Below are 13,635 nucleotides of genomic sequence, written 5' to 3'. Positions count from 1 at the left end.
ACTTAGGACATTCTTGGAACTGGCAGAGTGTGTCTTGACTTACTTCCAGCCCTACCTAGGACGTATTGAGATCCTTGGCAGTGGGAAGCGCATTGAACGTGTCTATTTTGAGATCAGTGAATCCAGCCGCACACAATGGGAGAAGCCTCAGGTCAAAGAGTCCAAGAGGCAGTTTGTTTTTGATGTGGTCAATGAGGGTGGAGAAAAGGAGAAAATGGAGATGTTTGTCAATTTCTGTGAGGATACCATCTTCGAGATGCAACTAGCAGCCAAGATATCTGGCTCTGCCACTGGAGAGAGGTATGCTGACAAAGGGGGAGAGGAAAAGAGACAGTGTGAAGAAGAAGCTCTGAACAACAAAGGAATGTTTTTCATGTATCATTGGTTGTTATTGCTGATATCTCTACTTTCTGTCAAAAACCTTAAGGCATTGATGAAGATGACCCTGAAGGATATCCTCATGTCGGCCGTGTTCTTCCTCGCATTCATTTTTAAGGCTCAGGTCCGGTGTATTTGTGTTGTTATTCGCAGCATCTTATACGTGCTTTACATAGTCTTTGTTAGTGGTGGGCTCATAGAGGGAGCCAAAATGATGAGTATATCGGACTTGCTCAGTGGTATCCTTGAGCCAACTCTTGATGAGGTCATGGAGGTGCCAAGTGGTGTGGATCGGCTGAGGAAGTTCTCTGCCAGTTTCTCTTCCCAAAGAGAATTGATGGAGTTTGGGCATGTGGCAGTTGGGACCTCCTCCAGGGAGGTGGACGTACTGTCAGACATATTCGGCCTCAAGGTGAAGAAGGAGGAAGGTCAATACCGAGTTATAACACAAGACCTTGCCGCTAGTCTGACTGACCTGACCTCCAAAACAATTTCCATCGCTGATTTATCTGAGAAGCATCAGGAGACGGTATGGATTCATTTGTATCTTTGGATATGAGACAATGTCCAAAGTTTTGTTCAGCATCATTTTCTTAATTTTTATATTGCTTTGATACTTTTACTGATTTATATACATGTTTGATTTCCACATGAATTTTGCTGACAGCAACTTAAGGCCACCACCGCCACAGAGGGAAAAACAGAAGATGAGACAATGCCTGAATTAAAGGACGCAAAGTGAGTCCCCATTGAATCCTCAGAGGGATTATTTAACTTCTCATAACAACTTAAGTATTAGATGCCTAGTCGGTTAATGTAGAAAAAAAATACTTACTAATGTAATGCAATACATAAGCATTGCATTAGATTACAATGCACTAGGTAGTAGTGCATGGTGTGTCTAAAACCAATAACAACTACATTGTAAAATTAAGCACAGTGATGTTGATGTCACACTTCATTAAAAAACTTGAAGTTATTAAGAAGTACAAGGTTAGTTTCATCACCTCAGATCTTTGACCTTCCCTTTGTTTGTGTTTGGACTGTTTGTATTGTAGAGGGAAGGAATCTGAGAAGAAAATTACAAAAGAGAAAGCAGAGGCAGAATGGAAAGCCAAGACATGCTCTAATAAGTCAGAGGAACCAGAGAGCCAAAACTCTGCCTTCTGGGAGATGATAAGCACTCATAACAAGAGCCTGCTGGTAATATACAAATACATACACATACCAACACAGATGCACGCTTACAAGTACGTCAATTTGCATGCACAGGCATAAATTATGTACAAAACATCTGAATGTTTTTCCCCCTTTTTTCCAGAATTACTTTGCAAGGAATTTTTATAATATGCGCTTACTGGCTCTGTTTGTTGCTTTTGCAATCAACTTCATCCTCCTCTTCTACAAGGTGAGAGTTTGCTTGTGAGAGAAATTCTAAATTACATTTGCAGTGGTATTAAATTTGGAAAGTAATTAAGTGCATGTACTCAAGTACTTCAACTTCAGAAATTTCAGAGGGAAATATTGCACTTTAACTTCGATACATTTATCTTACTCTATGGTCTATTGTATGCTTTAGTTTGGTGCTTTCGAATTGTATTGCAATTAATAAACTGTTTCTCATATTTTGTCAAAAAAAGTATGCTTGTCTGTCTTTGGTGAAGTCACTCTCTCTTACGGTCTACCCAGGTAGCATCCTTGCCTGCATCACAAGAAGAGGAAGTAGTGGTCACGTCTGGTAACAGTGAGGATCTGGACTCTGCTGCTGACGACGACAAACAGGGCAGAGATTATTTTGTGCTGGAGGAGAGCAGTGGATACATGGAGCCGTCGCTCCGATTCCTGGCTGTAGCTCACACAATCATCTCCTTCTGTTGTATTATCGGGTACTACTGCCTCAAGGTAGACTGGCTCGAGCACATATTTTTGAACCCCTTTCACTATTTTGAATCAGCATCTCTCCATCATATAGACCTAGAATATATTTTTAAACCACAGAAGAAATGACAATTAAGCACATTGCTAACAAAGATAGGCTTTGACCCATACAGCTAATCCAAATTTGTTTGAGATTTGAAATTTTGCCAACTCAACACCGGACTCAAGTAATCACTGTAGTGCTTTTTATTGGCAGTTACCATTGGTGATCTTTAAACGTGAGAAGGAAGTGGCAAGAAGGCTGGAGTTTGACGGGCTGTATGTCACAGAGCAGCCCGCTGAGGAGGACATCAAAGGGCAATGGGACCGACTGGTCATTAACGCACCGTATGTTCACAGATACATAAATCAGCTAGGCTGATGTCATATTAACATTAAACATGTTTTGTACTTTAAGTTTGAGAAACTTGCTGTTTGTACTATTTTATAATAATGTTACAAGTTCTACAGCACAGAAATGGTTTACAGTGATGTTTCAATGGTAAATATGTTTTTAATTTAAATTTTAAAATATTTGTTGAAACTTGTCTTTTCAGATCATTTCCAAGTAATTATTGGGATAAATTTGTGAAGAAGAAGGTAAGGTCTTCAGGGGACTGCAGTTTTGATTTTGCACAGTAAAAATATTAAACATTCTATTCTTAATGTGCTTATGAATGTATGTAATTGTGCGCATATTTCACTCAGTGACAGTTCATTAAGAAACTAACTGCAATGTATTGAGCCATTTAATGGCAGGTGTAATTATTCCCCTGTCGCTAACCAAAACGATTTTATTGTCTCCAGAGACGGGGCAACACTTAGCTTTCTCATTTGGATTGCCTCTTGTATTATGAATATTATTCTTTGCTTTAACAAACTCATTTTTGGTCAATCTTTTTTTAGGAACATTTAGTTCACTTGGAGAATTTTCAACTACATTGTAGATAATATACTGTAGAAAAATAATAGGTCTGTTAAATTGAACTAGAGCACTGTACCTGGTTTAACTTGTTCAGATTATAAAAATCCTAAAGTCATCAAATGGCTGCAAAGAAGCATATTCCATCTCTACTACCCAAATTATATTATTTAATTTAATTAAATTCTTTTTGGAGCCAGCATCTAGCAGGCATTGGTGACACTTCAGCATGGGCTTCAGCTTTTTGCCACTGGAGTGGCCACTTGGTCTATATACAGTACGTCTAGCACTGTCACATTGCGTTTAATACTGCATTAGCCTGCAGTAAAATAGATAATAAAAAGTGCTTCCGCTAATCCACTTTTTTTTGGAGGGTGTAGATATAATAACAAAGTGTCTCTGTAATAAAACTAGACTTTGGTTGGTAAAGTGACATAAAGTTTCTTAGAGCCACAACATCACAACAAGGATGAACTTTGCATCTGTCATAGGAATGAAGTAAATATTTACTAGCCAAGGTTCACTATGCATACACATTTTAGCAGGAAGGTAAAGAGTAAAAAATTGACCCATTCAAAATAACACAGAACAAAGTTACCATCAGTCATTTACACAACCAATGTGCCACTGTGGAGGGCATAACCACTATGTCCCTACAAATCATATATCTGCAACACGAGTTTAAAAAAAAAAGCCTTACTTTTTTTGTTCAGTAGCTATCATAAGCAGCACCATCATCTTGTCAGCAGAACTAAGCTGCCATCTTATTATGGCACTTACTGTGCAGAAGAATTCAGCTTACCTCTTGCTTTCTCCTGTCATTCTTTATTTAGCTGAAAAGGCACAGAAGAGACAACTGTTTTATGTAAACCTGTCTTTTTGCCCTGTCAGGTGATGGATAAGTATGGTGACTTTTATGGCTGTGAGAAGATAAGTGAACTCCTAGGTCTGGACCAAGCCGCATTAGACTTCAGCTCTGAGAGAAAAGAAAGGAGGAGGCTTAAAAGAGAGACTGCCTGGAGTGCTCTGTGAGTAGAAAAAGTCCTTGTCGTCTTGCATTCTTAAAGAGATCTGTGGGAAACTGCAGCTATCTAATCTGCCTTTTATATTGCATTGTATGCAATTTCAGTTTCACAAAAAATGGGGATTGTTTAATAGAATAGCATTTTAAACAGTTTATTTCTTATTTCTGTTTGTCATTTGTCATATGTAACACATTAAAGGACTTTAAATCTTTTCATATCAAGTTTTACATAATTGTTATAAATAAAAAATTATTCTGGCCTTTGACAGGTAAAAGAGTATGCAGTACACATAACAGCCTGCAATGATGATAGCAATGTGACATCCTTCTTCCTGGGGTCCAAACAATACATACAAAACGTGTATGTGAGTAATTACAATCACAATTACTCACAGAAATATCATATATAAATACACATAAAAGAACAAGAAAAAGTAACAATACAAAAAGTACTGATTAGAGTAATAATAAAATAATGCAAAACAACATAGCACATGATACAACCTTGCTCAACCAATCCAGACGATATTATGATGTTGAAAACAAATACAGTCTTAGTCTTTTTTTAAAACCAGTTTTTCCCTTGATTTCACAAACCCCAACTGGAAGATTGTTCCAAAACACAATTGACCTATAAAACACGGTCCTCTTCATAGAGTCAGATTTAGGTAGGGGAAAAGAAATCTGTCGACTATTCGTCCCTCTTGTGTAATGTGAATGCATATCTGAATAGTAAATTATATTGTCATAAAGAAATTTTTTTGTTTGGATTGCTGCTGTCCTTACTAATAGTCTTCGCCATTTTAAATAGCCATTTCAATAATACTGTGTATGTGTTTTTGAGTATGTGTGTATGTGTGTGTTACATAACAGGGGATGCCAGACATAAGAAGGTCCTAGAACATTATGTTGTCTTTGAGGAGGAACAGGACATTCTGAAATGAAGCCACATAACACACAGGCTCTTTTAGAAGGGTCTGAATTTAGCAATGGACATTTTGTCTTATTTTCCAGGTTCTTGCAATCATGTATCTATGTGATGATGCTATTTATTTCAGATTCAACTGCATTGACATGAAGTACCAGGTCTGGAAACTAGGAGTTGTGTGCACTGACAATGTAAGTTCAGTTGCGTCTAATATTTTATGGCATCTGCTTAGTTTGTTTGTGTGTGCCCTCTTGTTCCTACGATGCCAAGATAAAGGTGTCACTTCCTGCACTTTATGTTAACAGATAATGTACTATGACAGAGCAGTGTGTGTTAAACATATGATATTTTATGACTTATTGCTCATTTGTTTAATCTCTTGTTCTACTGTGCTAAGATTTAGTTTGATACAATTGCACAGAAGTGACGGTGGTAATATCCTGTGATTCTGCCTTATCTAAAATACACATTTGTCTCTCTATCTATAATCTATATTGCCTGTTTTTATGTGTGTATGTACTTTTGTGTGTTTGTGCTCACAGTCCTTTTTGTACCTGGCCTGGTACATGGCCATGTCGATTCTGGGTCATTATAACAACTTCTTCTTTGCTGCCCACCTTTTGGACATAGCCATGGGCTTTAAGACACTTCGTACAATTCTTTCCTCTGTCACACACAATGGGAAACAGGTGTGTATATGTGTGTGTGTGTGTGTGTGTGTGTGTGTGTGTGTGTTTAATTCTCTATCCATCTGTGTTAATGTGTGCTCATATGTGCAGTATGTATGCATGTGATGTTTGCTTTCAAGCTGTCACATTATATTGGGGCTTTTCTAAGATGAAAAAGTGAATTAACGCCCATCTGCCTCTGTCTTTCCCTTTGTAATAATGTGTGTGTCTGTCAGTTGGTCCTTACGGTGGGCCTGTTGGCGGTTGTGGTGTATCTCTACACTGTTGTGGCCTTCAACTTCTTCAGGAAGTTTTACAACAAGAGTGACGACAAGGACACCAGAGACATGAAGTGCAATGACATGCTTACTGTGAGTTTAATGTGCAATACACACACACACACACACACACACACACAGCAGTCTTTCTCCACATATCTATCTTTCCTCTCTATGTTTATCTTTCTAACACAAACACAGCAACACACTTCATTGTCTACCTCAGATTGAGAGGGTTAGATCCCTGCCAGTGATCCCAAGTTAGAACAGCCTCTTTTCTTAATGCTTCCACTATTTTTCCATAAAATGATGGACACATGGATAGAAAACAGTCCCTCAAGCCTCAGCATAGCTCTTTGTTTGGCTATTCACAACATTAACACCTCACTGCCTGCTCTATTCTAATGTGGACTCCACTGTCACTCACATAAGCAGGCGTATGGACAGTGATAGCATTTTAATAAAACCCTAATATTATAGGAGGCAGGGGATATTACATTACAGTTTTTTTTGATTGCTAAACGACAGTGGGCACAACTGGAGTCACATGTGCAAAACTCAAACCACAGTCTGCATTACCAACAGTCACCTGAGCTAAACAGTTCACATCACCTGCAAAACTCATTCAAAGCAACACAACTCTCAGCACACGTCTCAAAACAGGCGTAGTACAGCCAAACAGTATGCACAAGCCTCACTGAGATAACACATACTGTCACTCAGAACACACTGATGGTAAAAACACTAGCATCAAACACCAAGACAGAAAATACTAACTTTCTCATCTTGACAGTTTGAACAATTTGAGTGACTTGACACTACTGAATAGTTTATTTAAGGAAAAGATATAGATTGTATAATATACCAATTTTTACGTAAGGTAAACAAGAAGGAATGAAAATCAGCAGTTTTCTTCAATATAGTATTTTGTCTCTGGTAATTTATGGAATTACTGGGGGAAAAAAACTAAAGGTACATACGTAACAGTACCAAAGAATAGTGTGACTAATCCTGCCTCTCTCCAGCATCATGTGGCAAGTTTTCTTCATCACATTGGATGTCTGCATCATCTCTAAATACTATTGAATGTGGTGTTTCTATTGCTTTCAACTCCATTACTTTCTGAAAAACCGTATGAACGCAGTTTTACTATTGTAAAGATATAGAGTTTTTCACTTTTTTTTTAAAGCTGTGTACATAACCTCAGACATCTTACCTGGACATATTGGTATCTTTGTTCTTTTACCTGTTTCTCTCAAACGGTACAGTGTATAATTGTTTCATTCTTATTTGGTGTTTGTACACAAAAAAAGGCTTTCTAAGCTTTCTCTGTATAAATACCATATATGTTCACTAACTAGTCTAAAACAAGACACCTGCTTAGGCTTTCAGCTAAAATTCCAATCAGCAGTGTTTGATAGGCACCAGACTGAAATCCATTCTGTTCTGAATGTGTGGTTAACAGTTTTGACAGCAGTGTGTTAGCATTTGAACAAAGTGCTGTAAATCCAGTGTTGTGCATGTTGTGGTTAAAGTCATGGGATAAGTGTGTAGAGTTTTGAAAACTGTGTTCAAGCAATGAAAAGCGAACTAGAGTTTGGTCCACATGAACTGCTGCTGTGCAGACTGGAGTTAGAGTTTTGCACATGTGACTCCAGTTGTGCTCACTGTCGTTTAGCAATCGAAAAAAAACTGTAAATACTCAGTCACACTCACTGTGTTATTGATTATGCTGGAATTTTGCAGCACTTTAGCAGCAGTGTTTTGCAATCCCTTTCCATCATTACAACACCACAACAACGATTTAAACAAATACAATGCAAAATGGCAAAAATATGTATCTGAAAACAAGCACAATCTCACTTTTTACTGTTAAATCTCCTTCTGAACAGTTTCAATTTTTATTTTGTTTTTGTTTAAGGTACTTGTGGAAAATATCATCCTTGGCACGTAGAAGCACAGTATAGTCAGGCAAATACGGTCTGAGGCAAAGAATGTTTATTTAAAAACCTACTATTCTATAAAATTGTATAAAAATGTTGCCTGTTTGAAACTTTTAAATTTCTTCCCAAAAGCAACTAGCATGGAGACAGGTATGAACATGAGTGGAATACATTTTCATTTTGTCTTGCAGCTTGAATTTTTAATGTACAGTGTTATCCTTGGAGTTTGGAGAAACAATACTCTAATTCCTCTTAGGCACTTGACATTTTCTCCCCTTACCTTATACCACCTTATACTACTTGTCAAACAGCAGACAGCCTGGGAAAATGGCTGGCTGATGACTAGAAAAGTATCCTCATATAATGTGGAAAGCATAGTACATGATACAATAAATGAAAATGTATTTTCTGTCAGTGCTACATGTTCCACATGTATGTGGGAGTGCGTGCAGGCGGGGGCATTGGTGATGAGATCGATGACCCTGCTGGAGATGAGTTTGAGGTGGAACGCATCGTCTTCGACATCACATTTTTCTTCTTCGTCATTGTCATCCTCCTAGCCATCATCCAGGGTGAGTTATACACATCAGATTTGTTTTTCAAATACAGCTCAGCATTTACATGTTTTTCACGTTTTTACCACAAATACATTGTATTCCCCTTGTTTGGAAAAAAGGAATAAATGATTACGTTTCACTGACATCTGTCATAAAGAGACGGGCACAGCCGTGCACATACATACCTGTGCACAAACAGATACACAGACACACAATTGTGTTCTTTTCTTTCAGGCTTGATAATTGATGCCTTTGGGGAACTTCGTGACCAGCAGGAGCAGGTGAAAGAGGATATGGAGGTGAGATTTGACACTTTCTATCACACACGGAGAAACTCTCTCTTGTATGCACACACGTTTGAACACAAACAAGCACGCTACTGATATGTAGTCATTTTTGAGGTTGTACAATATGCAGTGTATCAGATTTAGATACAAAGACTTTTGAATAACAAATAGTCAGTAGCCAAGTAAGCTTCAGGTCAGTTGTAATGTAAGTGCTTGTGTACAAGATTAAGTAGATTCAACTGTCGTGTGTCACAGGTAGTGATCGTACGATTGGCCTTAATGAGACAATATCATTATCTCTTCCTCCTGAATAATTAGTGGATAATAATTACAGTAAATTCAATCTTCAAGAGAAAAGAAAAATCCCTGGTATTCAAATGCAATTTGCACACATGGAATAATACTGTGCTATACTACCATGCTGAGAACTTTCAGTCTCTAAAGCTTGTTTCACTCTTGTCACACTGCTTGCATGCAAACAAAAGTGTTGTTAGAGAGAGATACCTTTTTTGGAGCTTAGAAAGTGAAGGCTCAATGCAGTAGAATACAAATGAAGATGCTTCTTCATTATGATTCCACAAATTGCAACACTCAAGAGTTACTGAACCAGAGTAGCCAGTAACGTGTTTTGTTGGAGGCTAAGGCTGTAGCTTTATTGAGTAGGTAGCCACAGTGCATATATCCCTTAGTGGTATGCCTCTAAAGGCTGCAATAGGTGTAAACAAAACCCTACCAAAGCACTCTCTGCAGGTAGGACAAGTGAGGTTACAAGAGACTGTATTAGCAGGCTGACAATCAGCAACAGGTATGTAGTCAAAACAGGCAAACAAGTCCACAGGTCCAGGAGAGGCAGGCAGGTAATCAAAGGTTGGACCACTGAGGCAACAAGGCAGCATAGAGGGTCTGACAAACAGTGGTGAGCTACCCTCTAAATATAAATGGCGCACATGTGACATTACTGAATGCATAGTCATGGTCACTCCCACTTGAGTGGCAAAGACGCAATAGTCAGTATCTGTCATTGTACATTAACATGGAAAAAATGTGTTGCATGAAAAATAACAGAGAGCTGTTGTGCAGTCGACTGTAAAACAGATTGAGAAAGAATTCAGGCAAAAGGTTTTCACAGAAGCAAGCAGGGGCTGTGATTATGAGCAGTATTCTACTTAGTATATAGTAGTATTGTTGTTTCATTTTGTTATGAATGTTTGCTTTTACGTCTCTTTATAGTTTGCCACTGTGTGTGTCTTAAAAAAGAATTAAGACAGTGCCACCATTTCACAGCTGCTTTTCCCAGACATTTAACATCTGGGAAAAGCAGCTGTGAAAATGTGTGGCACTGTTTTCTTTAGACACAATTTGCTCTGCTGCAGTCTGCAATGATAAATCAGTTTTAGTTGCTACTTTCATCCTCTCATAGTTTGTATCCCTAAATGGGAGTCCTCTAAAATACATATTGCATTAACACAAATACTCTTTTTTTTTTTTTTTCCTGTTATTTTACAAGCACAAAACCTTTGTAAGGCTACATAGTAATTATAGGCAAAAGAAATTGGACTGTTGAGTACCCTCAAAATAGATCCTCCTCCCTCTGTGTCTTATGAAAACCTGTTAGCGAGTAATCATGGGAGCATTAAGTTGCTCTTATTTAGTCTTTTGCCTTTTGTGGGCATCCTGTGAGTGTCTTTGTAAAAAGAAAAACAACTTAAAAGGTGTTATATTGTTGTGCTAGCAGACTAAATGCAACTCTTGAATCACAGAGAACTAAAAGGCCTCTAATCTTGAAGTTTGGATTTTATTTTATTTTTTTCTAATGTACTTGAGAGAACATCATGTTTGCCCAAGCCTGTTTAAATCATTACATGTCTTGCATCTCTCCTCCTGCAGACCAAATGTTTTATATGTGGAATAGGAAGTGAATACTTTGATACTGTCCCTCATGGCTTTGAGATTCACACTCTACAGGAGCACAACTTGGCCAACTACCTGTGAGTTGATTTAATGCTCACTACTTTCACGCATTGGGTCTCGACCTAATCATTTTACAAATATTAAAACTTACAACTTGATATGTTGTCACTAAAAGGCACACATTTGTGATGTTACCTTTCACAGATGTAGTGAAGCATACAAATGTTGCATGCTCCACCATCACTAAACCTTTATAAGAAAGCTAACATAACATGAGTGTTGCACACCTCACAGTCTTAGTAACAGGTGTTTAAGACCACACTCTGTAGACATTTTTGGTCCATTGGCCTAAAATGTCAAGAAGCTCCACCGCCATACAAATATAAACACAAGCAGCGTACATCACCTGTGTGGATGCACGGTTGGTCACTGCGTTAATGAATGGCAAGAGCTTATTGAACCTAAATTAGTATGGATTCTTCAATGTGTTTGCATCCTGTCACTGATGGACTCTTCTATGCTCATGTCTATGTGTGTATGGTGGTCATCATTTTAGAGTTACCTGATAAAGGTCTCCAGACTAAAGCATCACAATGAATTGCTTCATTCTTCTTGTCAATCATCAAATAGTTGCAAGCATTAAAGTAAATGTTTAACCAGATTGTCAAAATACCGACGGTAGTTGAATTGACACTTGAAATATGTTTCCTTAACCCCACAATCCCTGGACTTTTGCATAAACTCCTAATTTAATGCTACAACTTTGTGTGGGAGGTATGTGAGTGGCTACTGTACATTAATTCCTCTTCTGTGTCCTTTCAGATTTTTTCTGATGTACCTTATCAACAAGGATGAAACTGAACACACGGGGCAGGTATAATAGTTATCTGTTTTATTGCTTGATCAAATCGAAGTAAGAACAATGTGTGCACTTTTAAAGCTTCCAAACAATTCTACCGCCATTGCCAAATCTCACATTCCTTAATATATCCTTCCACAACAGTTCCTCCAGGTCTCAGTGACCTATTTATTCTAGTTTATGCCATCCCAATTACAAAGCTGTAGTGTAACCTTTTCAACTAAGACATAATCTGTATTCATTCTCTCTCTCAAAAGCCCTATCAATCCTGACACGTACATTTTATGATAATACATGCCAGGCCACCCCTTAATGATTATAATTTCTCATTTTACTCGTAAACCATTGCAGTATTAAGCTATACATTCTTTTCAGTATAAAATATTTTAAATTATTTTTTGCAAAGAGGAGTGCTCCACTGTAAATCAGCGGGGTAAAAAATAAGTTTCACTGTGTTTTTAAAGAGCTGCAACTTTCTCTCTTTCTCTCTTGTGTCTCATGCTTAGGGAACTTAAATCTTTAAAAGAGATGTACTTCCCAATAGATGAGGACAGGTTTAAGTGTAAATGCTCCAGTGTAATATAAAATAATAATACATATATTGTTATTTGAAATAATATGGTTTTATCTTTGTGGCCCAGAATGCATGTTGAATGCGATGCTGCAGAATTGATAAATAAAAGAAAATGTTTTATTTTTATCAGCCTGAAACATTTGGACAATTGGGTGCTATTTCCAAATGGAGTTAGATTCTGGGACTCATCCCTAGTTATACTGTTTGTTTTCTTTCAGTGTGGTGTTTTTCTCAGGTGTAGATTAAAGAGGGAGCTGCTTGGTGGAATGTGGTAAATGTTTCTCCATTGGGCCAGACAGAATAGAAGAACTTAGAATTCTTTGTGGACACTGTTTAGATTGTCATTTTACTAAAGAATGGATGCGTTTGGCATTAGAGCTGCAAAAATTCTCTGATTCCAGCTTCTTAAACGTTTATTTACTCCTCTGTGACGTCGTCTTGGGCTTAGGGAATATTTTTACCATTTTCTATTTTATAGACCAAACAACTAATCAATTCTACTAACATCTAATGAAAAGAAGTGTTAGTTGCATCAGTTGGCATAGTTAATGAATTTAAGATATATTACCACTCTGTTGTCTGTTGTGTGTTGTCCAGGAGTCCTATGTGTGGAAAATGTACCAGGAGCGTTGCTGGGAATTCTTCCCTGTGGGAGACTGTTTCCGTAAGCAATACGAGGATCAACTGGGATGAAAGGAAATCTGCGAGATCTAAAGCCTTCCTAGATAATGGCATCACACTGAAGCTATCTTGATTGATGCCCTTGGACTCACTAAATTACCTTGGAATTGTGTGTGTGCACTATTGTTTTTCCCACAAAGTATATGTCCTTTATATTTAGTATTTCTAAATTATAATGATTAAATTCTTTGGAAACTTAAGAATGAAGACCACTTGTTTATTTTCAGAAATGAATGTGCTGCTTGTTTTGGAAGTCTCATTTCTTAGTCTCATTTCTTAAGTCCACAACAAAAGTATTGTACGGAAGCGTATTACATTCACCATAGGAAAAAAAAATTACAAGATCTGTTCTCAAAATTATGAGTTATTTTCTCAATATTACAAGATAAGGTGTCTACTTTTATTTTCTATGGTGAATGTAATGCACTTCCGTAGTATTGAGACTAATGTGACAGTTTACTGTTTTCTACATCATTTTCTCAAGCAGTGAAAGCCGGTGAAGACGGCACTTCAAAGCTCATGTTTTGTGAATGAAGATTTGTCTTTCTAATCACAGCCTCCCAACTCTTTCCCTTGTGTGACATGCAGATAATCACTCTCCCTTTGGCATTTGTTCTTTTTACCCTCCTCTTCCCTCTTTCTTTACACTTTCTTCTCTTGTCTGTTGTGTTCCTCTCTAGGATCCTTCTCCTCGTCCTTGCTTCTTCT

At 37.7% G+C, this 13,635-nt stretch overlaps 1 protein-coding gene across 1 annotated transcript in view; it reads left to right on the top strand.

Moving 5' to 3' along the window:
* The window catches only part of ryr2b (ryanodine receptor 2b (cardiac)), a 70,362-nt gene extending 57,297 nt beyond the window's left edge, over positions 1-13,065 (top strand). The window contains 16 exon segments of the mRNA XM_028603952.1: positions 1-907; positions 1,046-1,116; positions 1,437-1,581; positions 1,700-1,786; positions 2,068-2,280; positions 2,513-2,643; positions 2,853-2,895; positions 4,109-4,245; positions 5,300-5,360; positions 5,712-5,858; positions 6,074-6,208; positions 8,474-8,630; positions 8,850-8,914; positions 10,790-10,890; positions 11,636-11,687; positions 12,844-13,065. The exon segment at positions 1-907 is cut by the window's left edge and continues 379 nt beyond it. Coding sequence (XP_028459753.1) covers positions 1-907; positions 1,046-1,116; positions 1,437-1,581; positions 1,700-1,786; positions 2,068-2,280; positions 2,513-2,643; positions 2,853-2,895; positions 4,109-4,245; positions 5,300-5,360; positions 5,712-5,858; positions 6,074-6,208; positions 8,474-8,630; positions 8,850-8,914; positions 10,790-10,890; positions 11,636-11,687; positions 12,844-12,939 — 2,548 coding nt within the window. The 3' untranslated portion in view covers positions 12,940-13,065.
* The last annotated feature ends 570 nt before the right edge of the window (positions 13,066-13,635 follow it).

Source organism: Perca flavescens, chromosome 17 (genome assembly GCF_004354835.1).
Source record: "Perca flavescens isolate YP-PL-M2 chromosome 17, PFLA_1.0, whole genome shotgun sequence".
In the NCBI taxonomy this organism is placed as follows: Eukaryota; Metazoa; Chordata; class Actinopteri; order Perciformes; family Percidae; genus Perca; species Perca flavescens.
Note: the sequence above shows the minus strand (reverse complement) of the source record. Positions and strands in the feature narration are given on the sequence as shown.